This window comes from Ylistrum balloti, unplaced genomic scaffold (assembly GCF_031769215.1).
Source record: "Ylistrum balloti isolate Yb309-2 unplaced genomic scaffold, AGI_CSIRO_Ybal_v1 Utg370458, whole genome shotgun sequence".
Classification (NCBI taxonomy): Eukaryota; Metazoa; Mollusca; class Bivalvia; order Pectinida; family Pectinidae; genus Ylistrum; species Ylistrum balloti.
The window spans coordinates 14,474-38,203 of NW_026782303.1; the positions used below are offsets into that span (position 1 = coordinate 14,474).

At 36.3% G+C, this 23,730-nt stretch overlaps 3 protein-coding genes across 4 annotated transcripts; all 3 read right to left on the bottom strand.

Moving 5' to 3' along the window:
* Window positions 1–3,725: 3,725 nt before the first annotated feature.
* LOC132555171 (transcription factor IIIB 50 kDa subunit-like) lies at window positions 3,726–6,536 on the bottom strand. The gene is made up of 2 exons (XM_060219519.1): window positions 6,470–6,536; window positions 3,726–5,815 (listed from the first exon to the last, which is right to left on the bottom strand). Exon 2 carries the CDS (start codon window positions 5,809–5,811, stop codon window positions 4,570–4,572), a length of 1,242 nt encoding a protein of 413 aa, XP_060075502.1. The 5' UTR covers window positions 5,812–5,815; window positions 6,470–6,536; the 3' UTR covers window positions 3,726–4,569.
* Window positions 6,537–11,825: 5,289 nt separating this feature from the next.
* On the bottom strand, window positions 11,826–16,307 carry LOC132555184 (uncharacterized). 2 transcript variants are annotated; one of them, XM_060219538.1, is made up of 3 exons: window positions 16,221–16,307; window positions 13,075–13,390; window positions 11,826–12,743 (listed from the first exon to the last, which is right to left on the bottom strand). In XM_060219538.1, the coding sequence occupies exons 2-3, from the start codon at window positions 13,379–13,381 to the stop codon at window positions 12,385–12,387; spliced, it is 666 nt and encodes a 221-aa protein (XP_060075521.1). In that variant the 5' UTR covers window positions 13,382–13,390; window positions 16,221–16,307; the 3' UTR covers window positions 11,826–12,384. The 2 variants fall into 2 exon arrangements, with proteins under 2 accessions (XP_060075521.1, XP_060075519.1); XM_060219536.1 differs by having other exon boundaries at window positions 11,826–12,746.
* Window positions 16,308–19,974: 3,667 nt separating this feature from the next.
* On the bottom strand, window positions 19,975–23,500 carry LOC132555175 (collagen alpha-5(IV) chain-like). The gene is made up of 4 exons (XM_060219527.1): window positions 23,364–23,500; window positions 22,482–23,023; window positions 20,833–22,073; window positions 19,975–20,691 (listed from the first exon to the last, which is right to left on the bottom strand). The coding sequence occupies exons 1-4, from the start codon at window positions 23,498–23,500 to the stop codon at window positions 19,975–19,977; spliced, it is 2,637 nt and encodes an 878-aa protein (XP_060075510.1).
* Between the last annotated feature and the right edge of the window lie 230 nt (window positions 23,501–23,730).

Sequence of the window (23,730 nt, forward strand, 5' to 3'; positions counted from 1 at the left end):
TACTTTAGACTGCAAACTCGTGTATTACACACATCTCCAAAAGAATAGGAACTGGCAACTCATAAAGATCACGTTCAACTGTAGATTTAGACCTGCTCCAGGACGACTGTTCTCTGACCATCCGAGTAAACTGTTCCCGAGATTCGAATGAATTTGACAACATGAAATAAGGAATAGCATATTTTACATTACTTCTTCCATTGCAATTATTGTACTTACCTAATTTGGGTTGCAGCATTGATTATTTTTAAAAATTACATAGGGTTAGATACGTGAATGATATTTTCCCTTAAATTTCCTTCTATCTGATAGTGGATCCAAATTGCGAGTCTTGTGATCAAGATTGCTTACTTGAAAAGAAGGGAATCCGGTAATAAGTCTGACTGTTTCAAGATTACATTCTCCTACTTTGTTAACAAAAGATCAACCATACGAAAATTAACACGCATATTCTCACGCAGGCAATGCAAACACGTGTACTCGTACATTTAAAGACATGTTTCTAAAAATCCTTTAAGCGTATTGTAGATATTGAACAGAGATAGTCACCTCCCAGCGGGATTATATAAGGTATCTATTGTTACCACTATAAAAAACCGATGTGTTATGTTACGTTATGCAACATCTTCTAAAATGTATGATCTGTAACTAAGCACGTGTCTTCATAGCAAAAATTCTCCACCAGGAATAGTAAAATAAAACACGAAATATCACAAGAAAAATCACTTTTATCAAATAACAGACACACTATGTAATATCAAATTGTTAAGTTTAGAAGACTATTTTGTCACTTCACTATCTTTTGCGAAATATTAAAATAGATATTTCCAAATTTCGGAATAACGACCACATGAATAACTTACCGTCAGAGAAGTATGACTTCGGAATACTTGTAACAGATCCTTCAGTATTTAAGGATGGCATATAACAGTTACGAGTATAAATGGACGGGACATTTTTGTTTCATATTGTTTCAGAATATTGAAAATAGACGTTGTACGTTATATTTTATGAAATAGGAATTGAAAAGTCAGCATTTTTTTCTGTTCTATCTTCAGAGTACAGAAAAATTAATCGGGCGATTCTCTCCTTGCTCTTGTTAAACCTAAGATGGCCTCTCGTCAGCCATTCTGTTTTCCTAATCCATCCCAAAATCGAATTGACACAACTAGGGACCAGGGGGAACCTAAAGATCCATCTAGTAATAATTTTATTTTTCACGAAATAACAGTAGTCCTCAAATGATGTCATTACCAGACTCCAAGATGGCTGCCTGTCAGCCACTTTCTTATTAGTCCCAAAATCAAAAGGGCACAAATATGGACCAAAAGGAACATGTATTGTGAAATCTGAGAAAAGTCTATGAGATAGTTCTCAAGAAATGCCATTACCAAAATTCAAGATGGCCGCATGTCAGCCATTTGTTTATCAGTCCCAAAATCAAGGACCAAGAGGAGCCTTCATGTGAAATCTGAGAACGACCAAAGTACACATATGAATGAAGTGCTATGAAGAAATAGTTATAAGAATGTGTTATGGAGGGACAACAGACTCAGAACGTGGGACAGCTTGAATAGCCCATTATTTGATGATAGCGAGTTAACAACTCATACAACATCACCATTGCTAGTCCTAAAGGACAAGAATTGATATCAGTTTTCCGCTTATTTTCCTTTTCCAAATGGAATGCGTTCCTATATAATTTTTATTTTCTTTAAGCTTGTCGAGGGGCTGAAAAGGGCAGCAGAATAGAAGACAAAGACTATGAATGAGTTAGTTTGTTGAGTGTAATTGTTTAAATATTGTGTAAACTGACAGGTTCTTACTATCTATCTATTTCACAGACGAGGGACCGACCGCAATGAAAACAAAACATGAAATCGTGGATAGCTTGGGAGTACCCTTGGGCGACACCAAAGCTTATTTCTTCCCTGATGGTATAGTGGAGAGTGATCCTTTTCTATAGTTTGTCGTTGGTTCTCCTCGGATATCTACCATGCTAAAATGAGACGCAAATACTCCGATAAGAGCTACGTATAACCGATATGGGAACAGTTTTAAAGTCTTACAAACATTTGTTCTTTACTTGCAGAGTACTTTGTTAATTGAAGCTAGATATGTCGTGAAGTAACCAATGGTGTAAGGGCATTTATATTTCTTAAAATGAACTTATTGAACTATCACGAAGTTTTAGACACAGATGTTTGTCCCAAACGCCGCGTCCTTACAACATGCTTAGAGAGAGAAAAAATCAGTGTCTTAGAATATAAGTCAACATTCAAAATTCAACAGTTTATTGTTCAATATTTGGTCTTAACTTCAATAGATATAACAGCACTTATATGATTTTTTGTGAATTAACTTATGTGAATAGTAACATACAGCTGTTTTCAGTCACTGCCAAATGGTTCAAGACTTCCCCTTTTGGAACACTCCTCCTCCCCCCAATCCGCCCACATATTAAGCCCCCACCCCCACCCACCTACATCTTAAGCCCCCACCATTGCCATCACCAGTAACTGCATGTGATCATTTAGTGAAAATATCTCCATCCCAACAGGATTTCCTCCATGTTTTTCCCATATTCAGCTATGTTCCTCTGAACCCAAGTAGTCCAACCTATGGCTTATACAAAAATGAGCATTCACCACCCAAATTTGGACAAAATGAAGTCATTCCAACAGAAGAAGGATCATAAAGAATTTTCTGTATTTCTCACTTTGGGTTGGGACCATGGGTCTGAGATTCACCATTTTACATGTACAAAACTGGTTATCCTTTAGATTCACCATTTTACATGTACAAAACTGGTTATCCTTTATCTGATAATGGTTCTGATCAAACAGGACAAAATATACCTTCATCCAAACACAAGGATTTTCAATCCATTCTTCAAATTCTTCAGGTCTCAGGAGGCCAAGACCCACCTTTATGCTATTTTTTTTTCTTCACTCTAGGTTGCTTCAGACCAAATTTGAACAAAATCTGATCATTCCTACAGAATAGGACATTTTTAAAAATAATTTTCTATATTTCCTTAATTGCCCTTACCTCTAAGATACTAATGAATGAATTTGGTGGAGATCCCCTCTGTCATTTATGAAAAGTAAACACAGTTTAAAAAAAAAAAACGACCTTGTGATCTGGCATTGGAGAAATTTCCTCAGAACCCTCCGGTAAAAGCCTGATAGGCACATCATCTGGAAAATTGAGGAGATTCTGAAAGTTTCTGAGGAAACTTCCACATGATAATTGATGCAAATACAACATTAAAACATACTTAAGCTGTGTGGCATCTATTAAGAAACACTGTGGGGATATTGAGACAAATAAATGAATGAAAGTTGGATCAACTGAAAATACAAACCAGTGTTTTACAAAGTTCATAAAAAAACGTGTTAACAATCCATATCAAAGAATGCAGGTTTCTTTTAATATGTGACTGAAGGATTTTCTGACGTCAGTTAACTTATAATGTCCTGAGTATTTCTCAATTAAGTTCATTATTTTCTTTATCAATATAAAAGGGTTATCTTTTAGTTGAAGTGTTGTATGTTAGTGAAAGTTGTGTATATTGGAACTTTTAATATCAAGATTCTAGCCATTTTTTAAAGTAAGAAGTAATTTGAGTGTTTTTAAGAAATTTCACTCCTGTAACACCAACACCCTCTCCCTGCTTTCCTAATCTCATGATGTTAGAAAGTCAGAAAATAACAAAAATTAAACAATTTAATATTTATTTAATTAAATTATGATGATATACACCATCAACATGCATATGACACTTCTCGAGCAGCTATCATATGTGAGTTGACAGGAACAGGGTTATTCAAAAGGAAAATTACATCTCCTATGTAACCATTACTGGCAAGCACAAAAGCAAGAGGCCAGATTGGCCTGTATTTCTCAAAAGGTTTGCAGTTATTAGAACAGATCAATCTAGCAGCTTTTATTCGATCTTGAAAGTGGATGATCATAACTCAATATTTAGACTCTAGAATATACAGTTATTAAGAAGAAGTCTTTCAGAAAAATAAATTTCAACAACAACATCGACAAACAATTTAAAATAATAAAATATATGTATCCATACATGAATTGTGAAGTGAAAATCACTTATGATTATGTACATTCAGTCTAGGTACTTTGGGATTGGTCTCACTTTCTGTAACAAAAGGACTTTTATTTTGGAAAATGAAATCATCAATTTTTATTTCTTTCCTCAAAAGGAGTTAAACATCGAACTATTCAAAAGACAAATCCAGATGTAGCTAAATTGTTAAAAAAAATTGAAAGAGAGGAAATCAAAAATATCTTCTTGCCTCCTTCCAAATATGGAAACTTTCAGTTTGCAGATACATGCAAAGTGCATCATTTTCATTCTAGGATAAAGTGAAAATATAAAACAGATTCAAAGCAACAAAGGCTTAATGCACTGGGATAATAACTGTGATAAATTTACTGTCATATGTATAAAGATAGATCTAAACCATTTATCAAAAATCATAGATGACAAAAGAGGAATTATGATTCATCAAATATGATAAACAATGGGTAAGTCAATGTTTTTCACTTCGTTGGCAAATCTGCAGAAATGACTCGTAGTGTTGTGTGATACACAAAAGTTTTCCCTGCCAAGTCAGAGTAATTGAGTATTTTTTTATTAGCAGGTTCAATTTCAACACAAACCGATTCATCTTTGTTTTGTGCGTTGTGATCACCATTCAGATTTTTGTTTGGAGCCAGGTCTGTGTCAAATGTCTCATCGTTATCAGAGACGTTATACATGTACATACATTCATGACCATTTTGATCGTCCTCAGTTTCACATTCATTTTCCTCATTAGTATTTTCACTATCATCTTCCTTATCATCACACTCATTTTTCTCATCCTCTTCCTCTTCACTGTCATTTTCCATCAAATCTTTCAACAGAAGACTATTTTGAAACTGAAGGATATCTTTCAAATTCTTCACAACAAAGTATTTGCTTGTTGTGTTTGAGATCCATGGGAGATGACTTCCAACTTCAGTAAGAATTTTGACTAGTTCCTTCAAGCGTGTCCTCCACATTGGAGTGAAAATGAACTTGTGCTGCCTTGCAAAATCTTTTATCCTACAAGTTCTATATTCCATCAAATTCATGGAACCCCAGGCAAGATAAGCTGCTAACCCAATGGTAACATCTCTGTGAGGGCTACATGAAGTTCGTTTTCGTTCATATAATTTCAAAATATCTTTCACCATTTCTAGACATTCTCTGTTAAATATGGAATCAGATAGGTGATATGTAATAAGTGATGCTATACTCTGATACTGTATTTCAATAACTAATTTACTAATTATTTTTTGATAAAGTCTGGCTATATCTGAAACAGACTGTCTAGTAATTGCACAGAATTCTTTGATTGTGATTGGAAAATTGAACTGACGCCCTGTGATGTAAACACAGCAATGACTCAGTAAGTTTTTTTTGTAGGAAACCATACGTTGAAATTCTGGACATTGCAATGCTCTTACAAACAAGGCATCTGCTGCTCCACTCATTTCAGAACTAAAGGCTAACTTTGCACATAGACTTCGCACTTTGGCTTTACATCTTTTTACAATAGGTTGTTCACGTTTTGCCTTTAGTTGTCTTGCATGTGATGGAATCTCACTGTGTAGGAAATCAGGGTTCTGATAGCCAATGCTGCCCTCTGATACAAATTTCTGCTCTGAATGGACAATTCCACAATTCATACAGACAGCACCATCTTCTTCCTGTATTACTGAATTCTCCCCACATATTAAACACTTGCGACCAGGCATAGTTCTGAAATGGATAAAAATGTAAATGATTATCAAATATCAGTGATGATGTTATTTCCGGTTTACATATAAATATGGATGCAGTCAGTCACAACTCAGGGGTTAATCTTGATCTATTTACTAATGAAATTTGGATGTACATGTACTGCATTCCCCTGGTGGTATATTATGTATATCCCAGGGAGTATTTTCCTATGGACATGTAAAATGATGTATATCCCAAGAAATGTTGTTGTTGTTGTTATAAAAATCTTTTATAATCAGATATATGAACATAACTTAATCACAATAAGTATGTATCCTATTCACGCCAATGTTTATTCAAACCAAAATTTACTTATTTTCTAAATGGGTTATCGTAATGTTCTCTCTCTCTCTCAAAATGGACACCCATAAGCTCCCCTTTTCTCATAAGAGTATTACTTATATTCTTAAATAACTCATACAACTGAAGAAACTGAGAAAGGTGATTGCGAGTTAAATCTCGGATCATTATCTAAGTTGTAAATTTCATACTCCATTTATCAGTTCGTACCGACAAACTTTTGTTACGGTACATTCGTTTACTGAATAGTCCATCGAACAATTTCATAGAAGAAAGCAATTCTACAAACGTTGGAATTTAAATTCCAATAATGAAATTGGTAAAAATGTTTACCTTCTATCGGTAGCCGCTTAAACAGACTTAGCACCATGAAAAGCACAAACGTTCTGCTTTCGTTTTGCGGATGACTGTATCGGTTGACGTAGTCTGTGTATAAGGATAATGAGATTGCGACCTAACTATTTAGGTTTACAAACAGATCAGTATCATTTTAACGCTTGGTACATATGCATATGGACTAAGACCACAATTAATTTCACTATATGTTTCATCGTAACATTAAAATTCATAACTAAGACCCAAAGTTTCATCTGCAAATTTCCATTTCACCTGGCCAAGATCAACATCTGAAAAGCAAAATGTAAAAGTTTCAACCCACCATGTTGGGCATTTTCTGGAGATATACCTCCATGTGTGTCACCAACGTCAATTATATACATCCGGGTCAGGGGTAAAGGTGAAAACAGGACTTTTTACACCGGGTCCTGCAGCACAAAATACATGTTCAATATGAATGATTTACACACTGACAGTTAGATTATCATCTCTATAACACATCTACATCAAATTTATAGGCAAAAATCCAATTCAAAGAGGCATATTATTTTTTTCCCTAACATACATACATTTTTTAGGGACTTCATTCGTGGGTACTGAACCCGGAAGTATTTAATTGTGGTCTTAGTCCATATTGGAATAAAGCAGTCTGAAGCACGCGGATTGCTTAGTAATTATTACAGCCAACGTAATTGAAACGACATGTGATAGGTGAACAAAAGTGGGGGTCATTTTGGGAGGTCCCATTTGCATTTTATCCCGAGCCAAGTTTTCGTCATTTTTCCAAAATAAACCTGTTTAATACACCAAACAAAATCGTTTATTTCATCAGTTTTTCATATCTTAAATGTACGTTATTTATTAAGTCACTCTGGCGAATTAATGTACAATCGCTAAAGCACAAGAACATGGTAGACAAAAGAAGCCCGAATTATAGGATTATGGTGCAGCACGGAGTTAGATATAGATTCTAAATCCGTGTAGTTATATATACAGACGACACCATAACTATTAGCTTTGGCTTATTTCTTGCTATTTTTTTTACCCACAGATGTCTTAACTTCATGCTAAACAGATTAAAAGTAGACAATTTCTCCTTAACTGGTATTTTGGGGTAGACATTCAATCAACACTATCTTCAGGAATGCTAGGGATGTACATGTCTATTGTTGTCACGCAGTTTAATATCTGTAAGTCAGTGTTATTATGTAGTACGTCACTGATATTACAGAATATATGTATGCATCAAGTATAGCATTCATGAATATAATCTTCTTCACTGACGAAAATATCTAAAAACATATGTAATAGTTACACAAGTTGATTTGTATCTTGCTTTTATAGTAAATTATTTCAAATGTTTGTAATGGTACGTGCTAAACCAGAGTTGTCTCCCTTGGACCAATCTGGACCAATCTAGACCGATCTAACTGATACCGTAGGTTAACAAGAAGCATAAGGGCTTTAATGGTCATCCAAGTTCTATAAAATCTGTCGTTTTTTCTGTAACACATTCCATGGAAATCGTTTTGTTAAAAATAGGATAAATAACTTTAACTACATTGTTCATGTAATATAAATATACATTGTGCATACATCTCACTGCCATCCAATGCTATAGATAATCGTATCCATTTGAAATTAAACAAAGTATGTAAAGTTTATATAATTTGTGACCTTATTTGGAACCGACCAACAGAAACTGCGGGTCAGATCCATGGTGAGTATATACGTATCGTCAAACTGTCATCCTTTACTAATAATTCTAAGTAGTTTGAATTATTTCCAATGGGAATGAAACAAAAAAATATTTTACTAAATTAACTAAAGTAATCTTTATCCACTCTCAAGGGAGAAATGTGAGATCAATATGCAGTTTTTTCCTACAGGATACCATGGGTTACATCCCCTTAGCGCTTATAGCGTCACAGACAAGAGAGCCAACAGGTAGGATGGGGCCAGTCACAGAGGAGTGATTTTATCCAGCTTAGTAGATATCCTTTTACTCGGAGAGTCATAGTTTTATTGGTTTGTGACGTAGTCTACATTACACATGTAGCCGGGTTCCAATGCTACAGTGTTTTATAAAACAACGCTGGATTAATTCCTTTCATACATTTATTTAGACGCACCAAAAGACCCTACAATAACACAAATAAAACATAAAAGTTCATGTATAAGACATATTACAAACTACGCACTGTACGTTATACACTGGACATGGAGTCAACTTTACTTTTTACACATATTTATATTTCCCGTAACGGTTACACTAAACTTTACGAATTCATCAAAATATATATATCCAATGCCAACACATGATACACTATAGGATTTACCATTTGTATTACACAGATGTATTTAATAGTTAAATAATATATATACATAATATACCTACACTATCAATATGACAGGGGTCTCAAATGATAACATCTTTTTTACAATAAAATGATCTATGGTTCTGTTGAAAGAAAAACAACAAAACGTAATTAACTATATTTGTAATAAATTTCTTTAAGATAATTCTGCAAAAATATTAATCCCATTACAAAAGGAATAATGAAAAACCACAAAGAGATATTTCAATTTCTTCAAATATTTCAATAAATACGAAAATACTAATTCTGTAAAAGTTAACTAACATTATCCTTTAAAATAATTAAAGGATATTTCAAATACTTACTATTTTAAAATGTATATTTGCCACCACACAGAGAGAGAGAGAGAGAGAGAGAGAGAGAGAGAGAGAGAGAGAGAGAGAGAGAGTGAGAGGGAGAGAGAGAGAGAGAGAGAGAGAGAGAGAGAGAGAGAGAGAGAGAGCTTCATCTCTTTGAATAATAATAATGATAACAAAATAGTTGAAATGATTTGCATACACACATACACACATACACACACTAACATCACTAGATCTATATACATGTATGTGGCTAATTGCATACAGTACAGTCAGCACAGTGATACACTGTACGCTATTCATTTCCCTCAGCTGTTCAAATGTTCAAACATACAGCTGCACGAACAAGCATGTAATCACGTGACAAGACATTTACATAACAAAACACAGGTGAGAAATTCTTAGAACATACACTGACAAAACCGGTTGGACAAGTACATTTATAAAAATATATATAAATAGATAAAAGTAAAATTGACACTGCCACACACACTTAACATGTCGAACTTATTTCGAATTTGTATCCGTTATAACATCACTATCCAAAAAAAGAAAAAAAAAACAAGAGGCCCATGGGCCTTAACGGTCATCTGACAAAAAGCAAGCCAAACCTAGAAAGTGGGTTGAGGTCATTCATTTGAACAAACTTGGTAGCCTCTCCTCCAAGCATCTTACAGGCCCAATATCAGCACTCATGGACTTTTGCTTGTTGAGAAGAAGTCGTTTGTATATTTTAACATATTTGACCCCTGTGACCTTGAAAGTGGGTTGAGGTCATTCATTTGAATAAACTTGGTAGCCTTTCCTCCCAGCATGCTACAGACCCAATATCGGCACTCATAGACTTTTGCTTATTGAGATGAAGTCCTTTGTATATTTTAACATATTTGACCCCTGTGACCTTGAAAGTGGGCCAAGGTCATTCATTTGAACAAACTTTGTAGGGCTCCATGCCAGCATGCTATGGGCCAAGTATTAGCCCCCTAGGCCTTCTAGTATTTGAGAAGTTATTTAAAGATTTTGACATATTTGACCCCTGCGACCTTGAAAGTTGTTCAAATTCATTCATTTAAATAAACTTGGTAACCTTTCCTCCCAGCATGCTACAGACCCAATATCGGCACTCATAGACTTTTGCTTATTGAGATGAAGTCCTTTGTATATTTTAACATATTTGACCCCTGTGACCTTGAAAGTGGGCCAAGGTCATTCATTTGAACAAACTTTGTAGGGCTCCATGCCAGCATGCTATGGGCCAAGTATTAGTCCCCTAGGCCTTCTAGTATTTGAGAAGTTATTTAAAGATTTTGACATATTTGACCCCTGTGACCTTGAAAGTTGTTCAAGGTCATTCATTTAAACAACTTGATAGCCCTTCATCCCAGCATGCCACAGGCACAATATCAGCAATCTGAGCCTTTTGGTTATTGAGAAGAAGTTGTTTAAAGATTTTAACATATTTGACCCCTGTGACCTTTAAAGTGGGTCAAGGTCATTCATTTGAACAAACTTGGTAGTCCTTCATCCCAGCATGTCACAGGCCCAATATCTACACTCTGAGCCTTTTGGTTAATGAGAAGAAGTTGTTTAAAGATTTTAACATATTTGACCCCTGTGACCTTTAAAGTGGGTCAAGGTCATTCATTTGAACAAACTTGGTAGAGCTCCATGCCAGTATCCTCTGTGCCAAGTATTAGCCCCCTAGACCTTCTAGTATTTGAGAAGAAGTCGTTTGAATGAAAAGTTTACGGACGGCGCACGGCGGACGACGACGGACGAAGCATGATGACTATAGGTCATCGGACCCTTCGGGTCCAGATGACCTAAAAAAAATCCAGAAACACCTTCAATGATTGTTTTAAAATCAGTGTGTTACAATTCTGTCCAACAGTATCTATTGAATAAAAACATTAATTAAATGAGTGCATATGGTCAGTTATTTCGAAGGACGCGCCAGTACACCCCAACTGAGGACACTTCTGGTGTACTGGACAGGCGTGAACTAAAGCCATCTCTTTCATGGGCTAATTCCTCATTGTCTGACTCTAAGTACTATTTGATTTCACACATTACTATAGTCAATATACGAAAAAATACCTGTACAGCAATGTGACTAGAAAAATTTCCGTGTACTGAAATAATGTGCCATTTTTACCTACAAAGGACACAGCTAGTTTATAATTAATGTTTGTCTATAAGTTATATCGATGTGTTGGAAATACTATACTTGATATACAGAGGCATCCATATGGAGATTTTCTTTTTTGTAATATTGCTTTATTTCATCTAAATATTATAAGAAATATATTTGTAAAGAAGAAATGTTAAAGTTACTGATCAGAGGCATACATTTGGGAATATTTTTCTAAAATGTCGCTATGTAATATTTAGTACCAAAAATCGTCCACCTGGAGCCATAAATCAGCCAAGCATGATTAATCATTGCCTCCAGGATATTGAGAAGATTGAAAGATTGCCAGACGGACGAATTACCAAGGCATTATTCAAAGGTTAAGGTAACAGTAGTTTGCTATTAATTGTGCTCTTTTGTCTGCAACATTCTGAAAAGACCTCTGAACAATTTAACTAAAGTCAGATATTTCATTTGGTTTTATATACCTCGTTGCATATAAGAGGTACAAAGTGAAATGAAATATGATTTTAAGTCCCAATAGACTGATCGCTGGTCACTACAAGTTTTAGTGTTCCTTACGATGGGTTTAAGGTGTCACTTAAGTATTCATGATATACGCAAAGGGTCACGATAGCTTTATATGGAAAACACATACTAAATCAATTATAATGTATGCAAATCAGGCTCGAGGTCAGACGTCAAAGGTCAAATTATTACAGTTGAACAGCAAAAAAAAAAAAAAAAAAACAAAAAACAAAACAAAAAAACCCGACAGATCTTAAAAGAGACACAAATGTTGGTTGTAATAAGATACATATTTGTAGGTATAAGTTACCTTTGAAGGTCACACTTCATAATGACTGTTCAATGTTTATGTACAACTATTCAACTGTTTAACCATTCTGTCAAACACTTATTGACCTCCTCAATAGAATTCAAAGAAGCTTTCGAAACATTTATCTAAAAGTCAAAATGGTTGTTTGATGCGAGGGAATTCCCCGTTTTAAGTTGGTTTTATTTGTTTTTATACATTGATAAATGGCATGAGCGTGAAATCCCTCAGAAACGATGACGGCCCTCTCCAATCCCAGCCACCAGTTATCAGTATCTTTTCTGTTGTCCTACTGGTATATTTTCAATAATCCCCTCCAACGCTTCTGTGTCTATATCTACGCCATTGTCCATTGAGAAATTGTATTTTTCCATAAGTACACCAAGTGTACAATCGGGTCTTGGCTGAGAGTTTCGCCAACAAAATAAAATTTTCATCATTTGTGTGTCGGTGCTTAACGGATCATCCATTTCTATAACTTCCACATCCCGACGAGGTACACCTAAATATGTAGCCCACTCAAGCTTGTCCTTAACAGAAACTGGTTTGGACAGTTGTACAAGATATTTATCAGTCAGATATGTATGGCGTTTGTTTTCCGGTACATGGATACGCTGTACTGTACTGCCTGCTAAAAAGTATAACATGCATTTAATATTCATAGAATATACGTTATTGGCATAGAATAAATCAAATTTATCTGAATCTTACTGTATCCAATTCAACAATAAGGTATGATGACCAATTTCCAGTTTTTATGCATATCTCATTAAACTAGGCAAAGCAACGAACACAATAAATAATTGAAAAAATATTCTTGTCATATCCTCATCAATATTTTCACAGTCTTTTTTTATATATGTCTTTTTTCCAGCAAAACCTTTTTAAAAATACAGTTTGTTTTCTATATTTTTAACTAAGAAACGGGGATACTTTTTACCTATTTAAAAATTACTCACCTTTACATGTTGCTTCCTGCGGTGGCAGTCCACTTTCGAGTTTTTCCACAACTTTGGTATACTTATACTCTCTCAGAAGGTCAATTAACACTTGATAATTTGCATTTTCATTTCCAGGTTTAATAAGATATTCAAGGCATTTTCTGTTTTTCTTATGGATTACTGTCTCCTGATTAAGTACGCTAACATCAGGAAGCTTTAATCCTTTCCCTACCAATTTGTTCTGAAAATCGGTAACATCGAAATTTTCAATAATGTCGTCCATATGAGCTCGTATTTTTCCCGCATCCTTATACGCTATTGGCATGATGGTCCTCTGAAAAAAGCGTACGACATTTGCTTTACAATTGATAATTGTGAATCACTTGGACAATAACAGACGATAGACATTACTTTTGATCGAGAGCAAATCGTGACAACTACTTTGCTGTTGTAGTTTCATAAGTCATAAGCAAACTATTTTGTGTTTTTCGTATTTTTTGAAACTAGACATCTAGGTTCAAACTGCAAAATTTGTCGAAAGGTCAATAAATGCACCGTACACTAGGTAATGTTCACAAGGGCCAGCGATGATAGCTCTGTGTAAGGACTGGCTTACCTTCCCTAGTAAAACTTTCTTCCGCTAGGGTGCCCTTTACACCGGAAATTTGATGCACCGGAAATCAAAGGTGTTTTTATCCTGATTGGTTAAAATATATCTCTTAGAACAAATTAATGTATATGTTGCATTAATGTGTTCAACTTTCTTGTTTATTTTATGTTCCTATGAATGCTAGAAAGGTATTGTGAAGGTCATGTAAGTTTCGATCAATCACCTTTTTTATGATGAGTCGGGAGTCCACAGTCTGTTATGCAAATAAGTTAATGCGTAAACCATCCCTTCAGGTTCTGGTGTCTGGTGGTGGTGGTGGGGTGGGGGTGGGTGTGGGGGAGGGTGTACAAAGCTTTATGATTTGTTAACTTTATAAAAACTGAAGACACTGTTATATATTCCATTTGTTACATTTGCACGAGCAAAGTCTCCAAATTACTGTCATGTTTAGAACAGATATAAAACGAGGAAGCTGACTAGGATTTTCGCGGAAACTACTCACTCATAACTTCGCAGTACGCGAAAAAATATAGTCCTTTTTAAATCATTAAATATTTCTAAATACAAAAATAAAATTCCAATGTCAAATTATTTTCATATTTACACAGAAAATCTTACTTATTCATGTCACGAGGGAAATTTGCTGTAAAACGTTCAAAGAGAGTTTAACCTGTGACAAGTTACTACTGGCGTGACCGAAAATACGGCGGCAACCTACAGTTGTCGCTGTTGATTACACGAATCCTCTTGAAATGTCTAACGTGCAAGCTACACATTCAAGACGTTCGGTTGGGGATTGAATTTGATATCTGATAAGGTATCCTGCGTTGCATTGTTTGCTGAATTTCATGGAAATGAACCTTTACCATGGAACTGAAAGTCGTTTCACAAGTAAACAACCCCTTCAGATGTCCGAGATTGTTTTGTTTTGGTACCGGGCTTTACGGTTTGGCAAATTTTCGCTAGTTAAATGTAGTGAATTTCTTATATTTCATTAACAACAATGTAATAAAATATGTTTATATCAACTTGCCTATATTGTAAACTAAATAGTTTTACTCATGCGTTGTACCCAACATCTACACTTTTCAACAATTTTTGCAATGGTCGAAAATTGCCCTTCTAAATCCTAATATTTCCTCCAATATAGCGAGAGGTTATGTAAATTTGATAGGTGTTGAAATAACGAGGGCGAACACCGGTTCCGGTTCCAGTTGTTTATTCGGTTTATCTAATTATAAAGACCCCCAACAATGGGTCAAGGGTCCTAAAGTAACATAGGGCTCATTAATCACATGAATATCATCAGGATCGTAGACGATCAAAATTTAGGGGACAAACGCCTCAAATGTCGAACGGAGGTTTGAAACGTCCGTACTGGTCAACGTCCCCTTTGTCCACTAAAAAAACCGTAGACACACTACGTCACATAGGTAAACTGGACATAAAGACGCAACATATATACATCTTAACGATAACAGGTGACGCGAAAATTCAAACGACGCGACGCTAAACAACGGCGGCCAAAATTAGCTAAAAACCGACCCTATTACAGTTACTTTATGACAAGTTTAATAAGAACAAAACTAAATGTGATCCCACAGTGGCGGTTATTGCCAAAATAAGTGAAAGTACTTCGCTGACAGGAAACTTGGTCCAAGACGTTCGGCTATATCAAGACAAACACCAGGGTTGCAATCTAACATTCAGTCTCACTAAAATGAATACGTAGATATAGGATTTTTTTACTTTGTAAAATACATACGCAAAATGTCAATTTAAGCTGGCACCTAAAATATAAGTATAATGATTGAAGACCGTCACATTGTAATCATAATTGGTGTTTAAAGGGAGGTAACTACAACAATTTACATAGTTTACAACATGCACCAGATCGACCGTTAAAATCAAACCCAATATACTTAGTAACCATAATATTGGATTGTAAATAAACCTTGTGTTTAAGATAGTATAAAGAATTATGCTGTTTGTATAACTCGTCTTTTACACTTCATGCAAATCCGTAAAACTTCATGAAACAAGTTTGAAAACAGATATTCAATAGCCTGTGAGACGAATGCAATTTGTACACCAGGCCCCACTTGTATAAAACATCTCAACTTGAGATTTCCTCAAGTCGAGATTTTCCTCAGCTAATATCTCCTTGAAAATATCTTGTATGAAAATTCCTCAAGGAATTTCAGGACATCCTAGCCGATGACTTCCTCCTGTTCCTTGAGAAAATTTTATACAAGCCGTTTTTGAGGAGATATCAGCTGAGGAAAATCTCGACTTGAGGAAATCTCAAGTTGAGATGTTTTATACAAGTGGGGACTGGTTTCGAACTACTCGTAAACTGAGGTACGATACAAAAGACACACTGAATTTATTTTCTGTAATTTTGTACTTTCACTTTTGTCGAAGTTCTCGATGTCGGATGACCCCGTTTACTCGCCACAGATCTAGAGTTCTATCTATGCAGGTCACTAATCACAAACAGAACATGTAAATTGATTTGTTTTTCACATTAATTCCTGAAACTATATAGACCTACCCTTATTACTGAAAGTTACCAGCAGATTTTCGTTCTTGTACCACAGAAGACAACCGACAGGACCGAACGTAACGTTGAACATTGATTTCCTGGTCTCTTTCCAGTGACATGCGCCGAGGGTCACAATAGTCTTGCACAAGTCCTTTTTTTTTGTCGTTCTTGACCAAAGTAAGCTTCGTCCTGTACAAGAGTGCTTTGCAGAATACTGCTCTTATTTATAAGTGCATCATCGACATTCAGCACGATTTACTACGCACCTGTTTAAAGTCATATGTGGGATTCAGTTGGTATTACAAAATTAACTTGAAGATGAATATCGAAACTCGGTACCTCTGCCCCTTGGGGTTAGCCAGGGTCAATATGTGCATACCATCAAACCATCATGTTAAATTAATAAAGCTCACCAGTACATTACATTATACTCGAAACAGAAATGAATGTCTAGTGTCTGCTGTAACTTCTGTTTGTAGATATATGTCTAGCATCTGTCGAAACTACTGTTCAGAGAACACTTGGTCATTGTCTTAAAATAAGTACATTTTTGTCTTTCTGTCCCGAACCAAAATGAAGCTTATATTTTACGACACTAGTTATGCATTCTATCTGTCCTGCAGCATTTATTGGAAATCAGACAATCAAATATTCATCAGTTTTTTTGTTCAATTTTTGTTTACGTATCGTTGACATTACGCTGAATTTTTCCTGATGACGTAAGCCAAAACATAATTCCAAACTTCAACCGGATATGACAGCGATTTCACGAAATTTCGTAAATAAATTTGTTCATTACATCATGTAAGATCACTTATTTCAACATTTATTTTTAGTATTTAAGTAAATTAAGAAAATATTTCTGTTGAATTACCGCACGTGTTAAAAGACAGCTGTTTTCTGTTGTCTTCCGCAACTCCTATATGTAGATATGTGACTAGCGTCTACTGTAAGAGTTTTTGAAAATATCTGTATGTCAGACGTTGATCTGTTATTTGTTATATCTCTGAAAGGAGATACATGTATAGTTTCTACTGTAACTCCGCACGGAGATACATGCCTGTTATCTGCAGTTCCCCAGATCTGTTATTTGTTATATCTCTGAAAGGAGATACATGTATAGTTTCTACTGTAACTCCGCTCGGAGATACATGCCTGTTATCTGCAGTTCCCCAGATCTGTTATTTGTTATATCTCTGAAAGGAGATACATGTATAGTTTCTACTGTAACTCCGCTCGGAGATACATGCCTGTTATCTGCAGTTCCCCAGATCTGTTATTTGTTATATCTCTGAAAGGAGATACATGTATAGTTTCTACTGTAACTCCGCTCGGAGATACATGCCTGTTATCTGCAGTTCCCCAGATCTGTTATTTGTTATATCTCTGAAAGGAGATACATGTATAGTTTCTACTGTAACTCCGCACGGAGATACATGCCTGTTATCTGCAGTTCCCCAGTGTGGAGAGAGACATGTTGGTCTGGCGTTTGCTCAACTCATATAGATATATGTCTTTAGTGTATAGTGTGTCTGTATGTTCTCCTGTCAAAATGCCTTGGCTGCGGTAAGCAGGCGTTTACATAATGTTTATATACATTGAGAAGGAAACTCGGTTAATCTGTCTCCCACACACTTGTTCACTTGATGGATTGACAGAAGCCTGGCGGTATTAAGGAGTGTGTGGAATTCCGATCCACATCAACTTATTAACGTGTAAACAACTTAATTGATGTCTAAAATGGCTTTCCTGTTAACACCACGTGCTATACTTGTTATAACAGTAAATCTCAAGTGTTTATATAGAGTTTTGAAAAAGATTTTATCCCGTTTTCACCGACTATTTAAATATTACGATATGTTCAAATATACCCACTAATACGGCCTTTCGGCCTTTCAGCGGACGATTGTTTTCGGGTACACATACCTGTGACTTTAATGAAGCTTCATCCGAAATAGAATAGTAATCTTCATTACCAGAGTGTTAATAAGTTTTCATTAGCTATACGTGATATTTCGAACACGTGTGAACCGAGAGAAATTATGAAATCAAAATTTGGAATTTTTGTGTCCGTTATTGAGTATTAAGAATATAGGTCCGCCATCATTGTGGATCTAACTTCAGTTTTCACATGCTTGAAAAGACAGTATGATTACTGTAAATCAATTATATTTCGCGAGAGATTCATTTTGCTCGGATATGCGAGGAGAATCAATCGCGAATATAAATATCATTTTCGATTATTTGTGCGGAAATAACTCTAAATGGCATGCATATTAAAATATCAAAACAAAAATTGTGTACTTACATTGTTTAAATATTATTCTTATGATGGTATACTTAATACTTAACATCGAGTAATAGATGTATACAAGCTTACGTCACTGTAAATACAAATGCAGTATACATCCTTAAGATGAAGTGGACACGGTATGTTGGAATAAACTGAAACGTTTTTCGCGATAAAAGAACATTTTAATTTCAGTTCATAACATTACAACATGGATTTCATATATAATACATACATCTTCAACATTAAAGAGGGTCATTCCTGTAACAATGCTCCAAGTCTCTCCCCCAACCCCCACTACCCTCTCACCCGAAAAACAGTATTTGACAATTGAAAGCGGGTGTTTAAATAACAATTTGTTGATAATTTATGAAATAGAGATTTTAACAAGAGGCTGTCCTAGCAACAGTCTGTGTCTTCTTTTCTTTCAACTTACACTCTCACATTCTCACACAATTTTCTAACAAAAAAAAAACAAAAACAAAAACAAAAAAACGAACAATATGATAATATTCGCTCAACAACAAATACTTTCCCATTTTCTTGTTATATACACACTGTTTACATTTGTACATTACATCAGCAAAATATCCTCGTTATGAATATTTTAAAATAGTAAAAAAGGAATTAAATGTATCAATTTCCACTCTGGACAGTTGCCCTTTTGTAGTGATTACTTTTACCTATTTATATAAAAATACAAAATGTAGTTCCTTTATTTCTTCTCTCACGAGTGCATTTACGAACGGACGAAACATCACAATACATATATAGATATACACGGTTTCAGGCGAACGCATTTTTAAACAGCATTATTTCGAAGCTTCAGCTTCCGCCTAAAATAACCATAAACCATCGCAGGAAGCGAACATTTAAATGATTTAAGGTTGCTTCACGAACGTTTACACTATCTATCACCTATCAGTTCGTGAAGACTTGCTACTTCCATCAACTTTTTATTTAAGATGTTATTACATTTTTGTCAGTATGAAAAGAAATCGATTGCACTGATATTGATATCGAACCTTATTCGGTGTCATTATAGATGCTATCTTTTTCTCTGGACATCGACACTTAAAGGCGGTTCTACCCCATTACATAGAACAAACGAAAACATATCCCAATCACCAAATTTTCGTTACAGTCAACTTCGCACTGATAATATTAAAATACATGTATATTGAAATATGCAACTTCTGATGAGTATCACTTTTCAACCACTCAAACATCAGATTATTTATGCTCAAAAATCGGCAATATCCAAACTTTAACTCATTCAGTCAAATTTGTACCTGGCGGTACAGTTCACCATAACTCGGCTCTAAATGCAGTGACTGGTGCAACCTCTACATTAAGCTCAATCCCAACTCTGAAAGTTTGAAACATTAGGTATGGACTACTATTTTACACGCTCTTTGGTACCGAACTCTTGCTTCACATCTCCCCTAATGAGATTCCTCTTTCGTTTTGGAATCAGAAGTTGTTCCCTAAATACATATTGAATAGCCTATATCGGCCATATTGACCAAAACTAGGCAACCGTCTACGTTGACTGTCAAAAGGTTTTTTTAAGACATTGGATATCTCCTCTTTATCTTCTTGGGTCGACTTGTCAAGAATCTCCAATCCTTCAATAGTTTCAGTTCGACCTTGAACCACGCCATTTGATGAAGGCTGATTATCAAAAGGTTTAATTTGGCCCTGACCTTGTGACCCTATCACCATTCCGTTGGCATTTGGCTCGACGAACGGAGCTCCAACCATTGGTGGTTGTCCTGGAACCTGAGGGCTGCTTGGTGATATCACTCTACCGTTTGGTGTCAAGAAGGTGGTTGGTGGTTGACCAAATGGGGCACGTTGGAACATTCCATTGTTTCCAATTGGTCGAGCAATGCGTGGAACATCAAGGGTCTGTCCATTCTGGGCACCAGAGTTTACTAATACGGGAATAACTTGACCCGTCTGTGTCCTTACTAGTCTCGTCATTGGCTGGTCGGGATTCTGTGCAAGACCATTACGGAATATCGGAAGGGGTTGATCTCCAAGCTGTTGGATGCCATTCACAATACGTGTCTGTCCACCATTTTCTTGTATTCTGTTTATAATCCGTTGTTGATCACCATTTTCAACGACACTGTTTACAAAGCGTGTCTGCTCGATATTCGATTGTTCCCCATTTTGAGGAATAGTGTTCACAACTTCTGGTTCATCGTTTCCTGGGTTTCGCACATACAAGGGGTCTCCGTTGGGAAGAACAGCGGGAATGGGTGAACGGCCATTTCCGTTTGGTAAAAATCCGATAGGTCGTGGAATCGATTGTTGTCTTTGTATTCCGTTTGGTTGCTGTCCGTTTTGTACCGGTAAAAACCCAAGTGGAGATGGGATTTGTCCTTGGCCTTGGTTTCCCGAAAACTGCCCGCCTTCTCTTTGTTGCGTAGGTAAAAACCCGACGGGTCTCGGTCCCTGTCCTTGAATAGAAGCCGGGCCTGTCATTACAGGCATCTGGATTGTGTTCCCGTTGGAACCGATTTGAATTTGACTTCCTGAATTTACAAACTGTCCGTTTGGTCCAATGGTAACTTGCTCTGCTTCACCTTGTTGAGTTGGTAAAAATCCAAGAGGTCTCGGAATCTGACTCTGTCCTTGAATTCCGTTTAGCCGTTGAGTTCCTTCTCCCTGTTGCTGCGTAGGTAAAAACCCGAGGGGTCGCGGTCCTTGTCCTGTAATAGCAGCCGGACCTGATGTTACAGCCATCGGAATAGGGTTCCTGGTGGGACCTATTTGGGCTTGACTTCCAGGATTTACAATTTGTCCATTTGGTCCTATCGATACTTGTTCTCCTTCCGGTCGTTGTTGGGTAGGTAAAAATCCGAGGGGTCGTGGTCCTTGTCCTGGAATAGCAGCCAGACCTGATGTTACAGCCATCGGAATAGGGTTTCTGGTGGGACCTATTTGGGCTTGACTTCCAGAATTTACAATTTGTCCGTTTGGTCCTATCGATACTTGTTCTCCTTCCGGTCGTTGTTGTGTAGGTAAAAAACCGAGAGGTCTCGGAATCTGACCTTGTCCTTGAATTCCGTTTACCTGTTCAGATCCGTCTCCTTGTTGTGCAGGTAAAAACCCAAGAGGTCTCGGTCCCTGACCTTGAATAGCTGCTGGTCCTGTCAAAACAGGCATCTGGACAGGGTTCCTGTTTGGAACGACTTGCATTTGTCCATTACCATCAATTTGTATTTGACTTCCTCTTCCAATTATTTGTCCGTTCGCTCCTATTTGTAGTTGATTTTGACCGTTTACAATTTGCCCATTCGGACCGATTTGGATCTGGTTTCCAGCAGTTATTGGTTGTCCGTTTCGACCAATAAACACTTGTCCTGGAACTTGCCCTCCTATCACGGAACCAGGAAGAATTTGTCGTCTTCCAAACTGGTCTTGACCCTGTCCAGGGATAAATCCTATGGGTCTTGGAGATCCGTTTCCTCCTAATCCCGAAGGAAAACGACCTGGCCCCTGTCCTGGCATTGCAGTTGGTCTCTCGCATGCACATAAGTAACCCCATTTATCGTCAAATGCTGCAATGTAAAAAAGACGACATGGTTATGTAGTTCCGATTTTTCTTGTTTTTTTTTTAATTTTCATTTTACAATTATCAACATACAACGGTATAAACAGAAAAGCATCACTTTCATTGTTATATTTCCGTTTCGATAACGAGGTTTATCCCGATTCTGCACAGCGAAAAAATATTCTAAATGTCGTGGTTTAGTGTTTTTACCCTTCATTATTTTACAGTTTGTTCCTTTATAAGGAATTCTCCTGTACTCGAGGGAATGTATTTTTAATGTATGGAATATCCCTATACCGTTTAACAATGTTGTATACGAAATCACTGTATAGCTTTTTTACACAAACCTTTTTTTTGAACGCGTACGTCATCACAAAATGAATACTGTTACATATTTCAATGTTATTGGACGTACCTGACGTTTCATTGCAAGATGTCAGTTCATCCATTCGACGAGGGATGTTTCCTCGCAGACATCCAAGGAAGTATGGAAACTCATTTGTAGCATGATATCGATATTTTCCGTTGACAAACCGACCGTGGCATTTGTCAAGATCAGAATTCATGACATCTCGTTTAAGGTCAGACGCCATTGGCCCATAAATTGGAAACCCGTCACGTGCTACACCAATCAACTCGTCTTCTTCTCCCTTATAAAGACAGTTTCTAGGGAGGGCGTGGTAGTGGTAGACACCCATAGGGTCGGGATGACCGTTACACTCGTCCAGCTGCTCGGCAGTGTCACCTTCCACGGCGTTCTGACCTTCTATATTGAGAGGATTGAAGATGACAACACCGGTGCGGGAGATTCCGATTGGTCCCATCGGAAGGCATCCAGGTTTTTCGGCTATTGTTGGATTCTTTGGAACGCTGAAGATGTTGTTCCGGGGTATGACTGGCTGTGATGTAAGTGCATCGGGGGCGTGATCCGGCAAACCATTGGACATAATGATAAATCTGAGTGAGAGAGAAACAAAGATTTTTATACACTTCAACAGGGTATATTAAACCACGCATCTATCATTTATACATGACTTATAATATCTTTACATTATTTGTAATATATTTACATTATTTATAATACTTTTACATTATTTACAATACCTTTACATTATTTATAATACCTTTACATTATTTACAATACCTTTACATTATTTTTCAATACCTTTACATTACATTTTACATGTAGTATTTACAACTAGATCATTCCGCTCGCTTAATCGCGATATTTCGCTTTAAGTTATCTCCCTTCCCGTTATATTTACTATCAAGGCAATGATGTGTCCATATCACTTACGAGTTTTCGTTTTCGGAAACGCTGACGAAGCCCCCGTATCGTCTGCTGTTGAAGAATTGTTCCGCCTCATTCAGCTCCAAACATTTCACGCGCAAAAACACAAATAAGGAGAAGAAACAAACCGATAAAGTCTTCATCTTCATCAAACTGAAAATAAATAAATAAATAATGTTTTGTATCTAGTTTCAAAATAATTTTGAATTCGGTTATGAAAGTGTACAATACCAAATTTTTTCAAGAACATTATGTTCTGGTAATGCATGATGACGTTATCTTATGTGGAGGCGGAATGGTATGACTGAAAACCCACTATTTATGTCCAAGTTGCATAGTATCAGTCACGACTTCCTGTCATTTTGTGAATGAA